The sequence below is a fragment of the Augochlora pura genome, unplaced genomic scaffold (assembly GCF_028453695.1).
Source record: "Augochlora pura isolate Apur16 unplaced genomic scaffold, APUR_v2.2.1 APUR_unplaced_8924, whole genome shotgun sequence".
Lineage (NCBI taxonomy): Eukaryota > Metazoa > Arthropoda > Insecta > Hymenoptera > Halictidae > Augochlora > Augochlora pura.
The window spans coordinates 133-10,000 of NW_027589751.1; the positions used below are offsets into that span (position 1 = coordinate 133).

At 35.6% G+C, this 9,868-nt stretch overlaps 1 protein-coding gene across 1 annotated transcript; it reads right to left on the bottom strand.

Annotated features, from left to right (window-relative positions):
- Positions 1–589: 589 nt before the first annotated feature.
- LOC144478165 (uncharacterized) lies at positions 590–9,829 on the bottom strand (the record flags this gene model as incomplete). Its single annotated transcript, XM_078195899.1, has 3 exons — positions 9,676–9,829; positions 8,493–8,575; positions 590–823 (listed from the first exon to the last, which is right to left on the bottom strand). Coding segments are annotated over exons 1-3 (471 nt in total), but the record flags the coding sequence as incomplete, so codon positions are not given.
- Between the last annotated feature and the right edge of the window lie 39 nt (positions 9,830–9,868).

Below are 9,868 nucleotides of genomic sequence, written 5' to 3' on the forward strand. Positions count from 1 at the left end.
CATTAGCATAAAACAATATTTATTTTATCTATTTTATTTATCTTATACGTCGCGTAAACTATCTGATATTTAAAAAATTGCACATTAACATTGAAGCTTACACGAGCTCAATGTTAAATTTTAGTTTGTATTTCTACATTGTTCATTTTAAATTAGTTACATTATTTTTATTTTATTAATATCAAAACCTATATAATAATATCGAAAGCAGCAGTAGCTTAATATTAATTTTTAGATTATATTTTTACATTATATTCACTTTATCGATTTTATTAATCGTGAATGGTATCTGATCTTTAAAAAGCTATATAATAATATTGGCACTAACGGTAGCTCAATGTTAATTTTTATCTTATACTTTTAGATTATTTATGTTATTTTTATTTTACTTATTTTATTAAGCGCGAGACAGTATCTGATACTTAAAAAATTATAAAATAATATTGGTACTTACAATAGTACAATCTAACACTTTTACCTCAATAATAGATAAGAAATTGTTGGTTACCATGACAATTCAGATCAGGGGTAAAAACTGATTTATAGACTACAAGACGCTAAAATGTTTAAACAATAATGATCAACGAACCTTTTTGGAAATACTGTGCTCTCCCTTGGTGCTGTATCCTTTCTGGTGTTTCCCCTCTTCGTCGAATTCTCCGGTTTTCTCACCTTTCTCACCGTGGTGACTTTCATCATAATGATCGGCCTCTTCATGTTTCTCCTCCTCCTCGCCTTCCTTCTCGTCGTATTGTTGTTTATGATTCTCTTTGTCATGGTGACCCTTTTCGCCCTTGTCGAATTCGTGGAACACCTTGTAACCCTGTTCGACAAGAAACACAATTTATCACAATAAAAAAAACGATTTCCAATCATCCAAAACCTTGTTATTTCGTTTTATTTTAAACAATAAATGTTTATAAAATCATGAAATTAAACAATTTTGTAATTATCGTTATTGAGAATAACGTTTTTATTAGCGATTGTTAGGAATCTAATTATAGTGATAGCAATTGTGGTGTATATAATTTTTATTGGTAATTAGTAATGATCAAATTTTTATTAGTTTATTGGTAAGGATGTAATTAGTAATTATTATGAATGAAATCTTGCTTAGTAATTAGTAAAAATAAAATTGTTATTAGTAAATAAAATAATGAATAAAATATTTATTAGTGATTATCAAGAATTAAATTTTTATTAGCGATTATTAAAAATACAATTTTTATTAATAATTAGTAAGAATACATTTTTTATTAGTAATTAGGAAGAATATATTTTTTATTAGTAGTTAGTAAGAATGAAATTTGTATTAGTAATTATTATGTAGAAAATCGTGCTTACTAATTCTAAAAATAAAATTGCTTATAATAATTATTAAAAATATAATTTTTATTAGCAATTTTTGAGATATAATTTGTCGATCTCATCTGCCCAAGTATCATTGTTTAACGTAATAATAAAAACGTTTCTATCATTGCTAAAAGACATAGTTATTTAAATAATGTAATTTTTATTAATATCGTTACTCTATCAATATTAACAAAATTTATAAATATCTAATTATAGGTTCACTTAATATATTTCTATTTGAAAATAAAAAACCTCCATACTTAACTACTTTTAATGCCATTTACCAATTCATTAACGATTGTATATTATTCAATACAATAATTACATATCTCACAATTTTCCCTCTAAAATACCTCGTAGATTCTCAACTCTTCCAATTACCTCTGTCACCATATTTCCATGCGATTCTCGATTCACTCTCCAACGAAATCAAATAAATTCCCCTAAACATTTTTGCGAAATCACGTTGGAATTTTCGCGTCGCGCGTTTCCAGGGTTCCCAAATACCAGAACAATTACAACATAAACGCGACGGCAGAGTTCACGGCTAAACTCGCCTATACGTCGAATGTCGAAACGTCGCTTCGTTAACGACGACGATCCCCATGGAATAACAATCGGCGTCGGCAAAGCGACAGCGCCGCCTCTCGCGTTGCTCCAAAGCGGAATCAACGCTGTGGACAAACGATTTCCCGAGGATCGTCGATCGAGGGAAGGGGGCACACGTGTCGGCGAGAAAATTCGGCGGAAAATATCGGTGCGCGTGCCGTTCAAAAGCGGCCGGTAACGAGTTCGCGAGCGAATTAATTGGCCCGGTCAAGCCCGGCGACCACCGCCCCGTGGCTCGGAATAAAAGTGAAAAGCAATATGTCGGGAGGGAAACGGGGAAACGACGGCGGACGGGCCGCGGCGTCGCGTCGTTACAAGGAATATGTCCCCGGCCGAAGAAAGAAGCCGTCGTTCGCCCGGGCTGCAAGCATGTCGTTCGCGCAAAAACGACCGTATAATAAATAATCCCCGGCAGCCGTGGACAGTAATATTACGACCGGTAAAAAGAGAACGAGTCGTCGACGAGGACGTTGACAATGACGAGCCGCGGGCACGTGAACGAATCGGGGGAATCCTATATCCTTTACAGGACGATGGTAGTAGCTCCACGTAACGACTGTGTACTGTGGATCCTTCGCGCTGTTGCAGTTTTAATCTTAATTTTATGGCTCAAATTAGGAACACGCGCGCGCGGACTTCCCTTAAATTCACGCGGTTCCCAATGACTTCTTCGAGTGACGGGGATGACGAAGAAATGAGTTGCAGCGATATGTGATGAAAAAGTATTAGGACCTTGAATCAGTTCTCACTGTTTTCTTCCCAAAATAAAAGCTTTATTTAAAATATAACGTTCAAAATCAGTTAACTCAAAGTATTGCCCATTACTAGAAACCACTTTCTCCCATCTTTCTGGTACTAAAAGAATTTCGCGTCGGAAAAACAATTCGTCTTTTGAGGCAATCCATGAATCGATCCATTTTTTAGTTTCTTTGTAAGAATGGAAGCACTGCTCAGCCAGGCCATGTGGCATCGATCGGAATAGGTGATAATCGAAAGGAGCTACGTTTGATGAATACAACGGGTGGGGTAGAACTTCCCACTTAAGCATTTCCAGGTAAGTTTTTACTGGTTTTGCAACATGTGACCGAGCGTTGTCGTGTAACAAAATGACTTTGTCGTGTTTCTGTTTGTATAGCGGTCTTTTTCTTTTAGGGCTCGACTCAAACGCATCAATTGATGTCGATAGCGATCTCCCGTAATAGTTTCATTCGGTTCAAGCAGCTCATAATAAATTATACCCTTCTGAACTCACCAAATGCAGAGAAGAAGCTTCGAACTATGGATATTTAATTTTGCAGACGATCTGGATGCATGGCGGACTTACCCCACGATTTTTTCGCTTTGTATTATCGTAATGAATCCACTTTTCATCGCCAGTGGCGATACGGTGCAAAAGAACCTTTTCTTTTCTGCCGTTGAAGCAGTAGTTCAGTTATCAGAAAACGCCGTACAACGTCTCTCGGCTTCAATTCATACGGCACCCAAAGTCCCTGCTTCTGCATCACTCCTAACCCTTTAAACATTTTAAAACTGTTGACGCATCTACTTGTAATATTTTTCCAAACTCTGCTAGCGTTCGACATGGGTCTTCATCAAGCAATTCCTCTAAATCTTCGCCTTTAAACTTCGTCGGTGCGCTAGAACGTCCTTTATCCTCAAGTTCAAAATCATTATTTTTGAAGCTTCGAAACCAGTCTCTGCATGTCGTATTCGACAGAGCATTGTCGCCGTAAGTCTCAACAAGAATTATTTGTGCTTCAGATACAGATTTCTTTTGAATAAAGTAGTGCAATAAAATTCCCCGCAAAACCACATTATTCGGCACAAAAGTAGACATCTTCAGAACCAATAAACAAACATGTGATTGACACTATAGTGAACAATCATACATTGAAATTGCAGGTTACATACAGTACTTTCTTGCCGATGAGTCACCATTAGAAATTCCATACACGGAGTATGTACTACTAATGCTATCTTTTGAGAAACAGCAAGAACTTATTCAAGGACCTAATATTCATTTGAGCAACACTTGAGATACTAGACTGTGAATTTTGAAGTAGATGCTGAATGTGTAATGTGATTGGTGTGGTTGCTGTGTTTTTAGTGACGAATGTGAAGTTGTTGGTCATGGGGTAACTTCGGTAAGGCCATGAGTTAAAAGTGAAACGAGCGTTCAAAGTCAACTCTGTTTTTTTAAATGGAACGATATGGTTTTTTATTTACATTCTGATAGTGTATTTTAAGACGAATACAATGACCTAGTATGAAGGTCATTCAGGGTCGCGCAAGGTCAACTGCAATAGAAAATAAAATGTCTCAAAGCACTCTTCGAACACTACGACGATTTACATGTAACATGCTATGTGCGTATTCACTACTACTTCAAGTGTTCAAAATGTCGACCTTGAACACTGAGACATAATCTAAAACGTTGCAATACTGATGATACTGCCTGACAAATTTCAGCTGTATCTATTACAGAGCAAGCTCTTTTTAATCGTTCTTGCATATCAACTGTGGTTGTTGGTTTTTCACGGTACACTTGTTCCTTCACTTTTCCCCACAAATAAAAATCTAGCGGTGTCAGGTCTGGGGAACGTACTGGCCATTTATTACTTCCTGATCAACCAATCCAACGACCTTCAAATGTCCTGTTCAGTAATTCTGTAACATTTCGAACTGAATGAGCAGGACATCCGTCTTGTTGGAACCACATGGACTATCGCATGTCCAGCGAAATGTCCTCTAACAATTCCGGCAAAACGTCTTTTAAGATTCTCTCGTATTTGTGACTATCTAGCGTGCCATCAATGAAATATGGACCAATTATTTTATTATGAAGAAGGCCGCACCAGACGTAGACAGACCAAGGTCTCTGCTTGTCCACTTCTCGTAGCCATTGTGGGTTATCTACTGACCAGTAATGCATGTTGTGACAGTTAATTTGTCCGTGGTTTGTAAATGTGACCTCATCCGTAAACAAAATTTTATTCAAGAACATTTGATCGTCTTGCAGTTTTCGTAGGCCCCACTCGCAAAACTGTAAACGTTTTTGAAAATCATTTTCACTTAATTGTTGATGTAGTGAAATGTGGAATGGGTGAAATTTGTTAACTTTAAGTATTCGTAAAATACTTCGTTGACTGATGCCACTCTCGCGTTCAAGTTGCCTCGTACCAACATGTGGATTTTGTATTACGCTTGCTAAAATGTTTATCGTGTTTCCATCATCAGTTGCTTTTTTGGCTCGAATGCGTTTATCCTTATCCCCGTTTCCAGTTTCTCGACACTTTTTTATAATGTTTGCAAAGACAGAAAGTGAAGGACTATTACGATCGGTAAATCTTTCACCATACACGCGTACCGCTTTCCTCATAATTCTATGACATTCACCATAAATGATAACCATTTCCACTTTCTCTACTATTGTGTAACGCATTCTTGAAAATTGAACACTCAGATTGAATATTTCGAAGCCGTACTCTAGTCGGTAGTCAAACTACTAATAACATTTCTGGATACAGGTAAGCATACAATGTGATGGTATGTTTATTTAGGTTCTGCGACCCTTATCAATTCTTAAAAGAGCAGTATGCCAAATACCAGAGAAGACACAAAAGTATTTGAAGAGTGATTTGAGACATTTTATTTTCTATTGCAGTTGACATTGCGCGACCTTGAATGACCTTCATAATAGGTCATTGTATTCGTCTTGGAATACACTATCAGAATGTAAATAAAAAACCATATCGTTCCATTTAAAAAAACAGAGTTGACCTTCATATCTCCTTGACGTCTTCACCTATAAAAAAATTAATGACATCAGATTACGAGCCCCTCGATATCAAGTAAGTTTGGTCTGATCCTTTTTTTTCTATCTTCTAAAGCAAGCGATTTATTCAGGTGACCTGTTTTAGGTGTCGCACCCAGTATACATATAAGTAGTCACGTTAAGTTCAGATATTCATTCTTTTTAATTACTTCTTAATTTCTCGTATTCCACAATAAAATCTTGACAGATTCGTACCCTCGGATGGCACACATGAGGTATACGCTTGTCTCAAGGACTGACATGTAATTATAAAATGAAACTATAAGGATTTGACGTCTAATGACCAGCTGTGTCTCATAACGAAATAAACACGAAATTCTAAAGAAAGTTATGGCTTTTCGGAGAACCGCATGTTACAAAGACTAGATGGGGACGTAACATTGTTCGATCATTTTATGAGTCGACTTTTCATGTGGAACAAAGTCTCTGCAGATTTTCTTTAGAGTTGTGATTGTAGATCAATTATATGGTAATTAAAGTATGTAATCTAATGATTACAGGTTTTTAATTATATTCATTATTAATTGTTTTAATTATAGTGTGCGATTTTAATAGAATTTAATTGAAGTACAATGTAAGTGAGAGGCAACCGTAGTTGATATACGATGTGATTGAAGTATAATGGAATTAAAAAGTAATGCAATTGCAGTATAATGTAAAAGAAATGTAATGTAACTCAGATAGAATGTAATTGGAATAGAATAAAGTTGAAATATAATGCAATTGAAATACAATGTAACTGAAATACGATATGATTAAAATATAATGTAATTGATATATGATGTAATTGAAGTACAATTTGATTAAAAGACAGTATAATTTCAGTAATGGAAATGTAATGGAAATATAATATAATTGAAATATGTCATAATTCTGATAAAATGTAATTGAAATACAGCGTAATTGGAATAATGTAATTATGTTCTTTTAATTAACTAAAGAACTCAATTATTATTCGAAATTAATTTAATCTCTAATTTATTATCTGTGTTACGAGCCGAGGGCCGGTGCACACGTGGCCGGAGGTAAATGAGTTTGTGCGGATATGTTGAAAGGAATGCGTGGACTGACCGATGCCTCTTTCATCACCGGGTCGACACTAGTAGGATAAGGTTTCACGGACTGGCCGTTGCCTCTTTCATCAACGGGTCGCCACTAGGTGTAGGGATGGTTCACGGACTGGCCGTTGCCTCTTTCATCAACGGGTCGCCGCTAGGTGTAAAGGAAGGGTAAGCGTTGACTGGCCGTTGCCTCTTTCATCACCGGGTCGTCACTAGATGGAAAATGCGTGGACTGGCCGTTGTCTCTTTCATCAACGGGTCGCCACTGGGGATAGATTTGGTTCACGGACTGGCCGTTGCCTCTTTCATCACCGGGTCGCCACTGATTGGGTAATGGGGTTTTGGATTGATTCTAATTGGTCTCGTAACTTCAAAGAAATATTAATTGAGCCGTTCAGTGCACTCATCGACTAACTCCATAAAATAAAAAGTCGAGAAACGCGATGAAATGATGTACATTGATTTTTAAAATTCCTGTTATAACATAGATTCACATATATAATGCAGAATGAATAAATACAGATATAGCTTTCATTTAACGTATAATTTAATGTATAAAATTAATATTATTTAATGTATAAAATTAACAAGAAAGAATAGCCAAAAAAAAAAGAAAAAAAAATTTTGCCGTTTAATGGTGTTAATCTTTATTATTCAGGAAAGTTATTATAAATATAAAAAGTTATGACTATACCAAGTGCTTTGACACTTAAATTTAAGATTTTTCAAAAAGTGGAGTTAATCGATGTGTGCACTGGGCGGCTCAATTGATACACCTCGAGCGGCAAAGGTGTATCTTTGTGGGATCGTTACCAACAACTGACTCGGACTGGGAAATGGAATGAAATAACTTGTACACTGAATTGCAAGTAAAAACTAATATAATCTAAGAACTTCAGTCTATTACAAGTGTGTAAGTGTAGTGTAAGTTTCGCGATGGTCCTAAGACACGCTCCCTGGTTTTCGCACCAAGTCGACGGGGATTAACTATTGCTCGAAGGAGAACTCGGCTCGATCTTGCTACGTCTCGCGTCGCGATTTGACTTGAAACTGCCCGATGAAAAGAAAAATCTTACCCCTTTTATATGCGGCTGAACTAGAAAATTTGGTAGTAGGGACTGGTCCTACGTGACCAGATCATCCCGCGGATGATACAGTGACAGGTGGTCCCAGCCCTTAAGCTGGCGTCCGTTAGAAGACTAAACATTTTTGTATTATGATCGCGAAACCGTGCTCTCGGCCGACGTTAGCTAGCGTAAACCCTCGAGAAGGAGCAGAAAAAACGTCGGGAGTAATCTCCGTACGTAACATCTGTATAGCTGCTCAGCTATAAATAGTGGACGCGACACCAAATCTCCATATGGATCTTTTCAACCCCTTATTAACTATTGCTATTTTAATTCTTAATCTTAATTCAATTACATCATAATTTAAAATCAATTCGTAATAATTCATAATCACAAATATACCGTACAGAATAAATAAACTCCTGAGATTTAAATGAAAAACAGATATTCGAATAAACAATCAATGTATTACGGTTCCGTAATTTCAATGTATTTTACCAACATAATTAACATTGTCATACGATACCTGTAACAATTTAATGAAATAGTAAAACAATGAAATTATACCTTGTCGGCCTTCTCTTCTCCGATATCTCGATGGTCCTCATGGAGTTCCATGCCACCACCCTTCTCTTCATGCTTGCTACCACCTGTTTGAATTAATTACAAATAAAAGTTCGCATCTTCCATCATAATTTCCAACACGAAGTCCACGTGCCTTATAATCTTACTGTATCATTTTACCTTAACATTATACAATGCTACACTGTTCAAGTTAAATGAAAAATCTCTCCCGCCGAGACAGTTGTAGAGGACATTTGTAACCTTACCCTTCGCACCTATATAACTTTTCCGTTTTATATTTTATGCATATGAAATGAGACAATTACACTTTCAACCCATAACACTCGAAAGGTTTTTCTTTTTTGAATTTTACAGAAACTAGTAATAATTTCTAAATTTATCAATAAATTTATTAATAAATAGAAAATATTGTATTTTTACTTGTATTTTATATGATTGTCTTATAATGTATGCAGAAGGTAATAATTAAAAATAAATGTCACTTTGACATGAATATACAGTATATTGTCGATACGGTGACATTCGAGTGCAATAGTTTAACAGTTTTTTAAGTACATATAAAACTGATAAATTTGTTAAAACAAATTATTTTGGATCGTTATATAACAATTTTCATTGGTGCCTTATAATGACCATTTAGAATCGGATCAATGCACGAAGATTAATTGATTAATAAAAATAACATACAGTCGTGTTTTATTAATAATAATATACACTGTGAAAAGTATTCGTGCATCAATTAAAACAAAATAACTAGACAACGGAATAACAGAACAAAAATGGCTGAGACAGAACGAGAGAGAACATTAATTTTTCGGACGAGAAAAAGTTCAATTTAGATGGACCAGATGGGTGCGCATATTATTATAATGATCTAAAAGAAGAAAAAATTTTTTCTTGTCGTCCTGCACGTGCTGAACATGTCGTGTATTTTTATCTAATTTTTGAAGTGAGGCTATTCGTATAAAATGTAACTAACTATAAAAGACTATAACTAATAAATAAGACAACTATATAATGTCAAAAATTCTATTTATACTTTTGTTTACTTATAAAAACTTTCAATATCCAGGTACAAAAACGACATAAATAAATAATATAAAATCAAAAAGAAGCTTCCTTCTATATTACCGATAATATATTTACAGAACAGGTGAGGCTGTACCTGCATGCTCGCTAGCAGCAACCTCGCTGTCGTTCGTCAACCGGAAGTCATCGTGAATCCCCTTAATCCTTTCAGCAATCACCAATTTATCGCGTAGAATCGTCGCCAGAAGAAACAAAGCCGCGAAACGATTAATACGATCTAACGACGCCATGTTGATGAAAATTCCGAAGGTGAGATTAGTCGCAGGAAT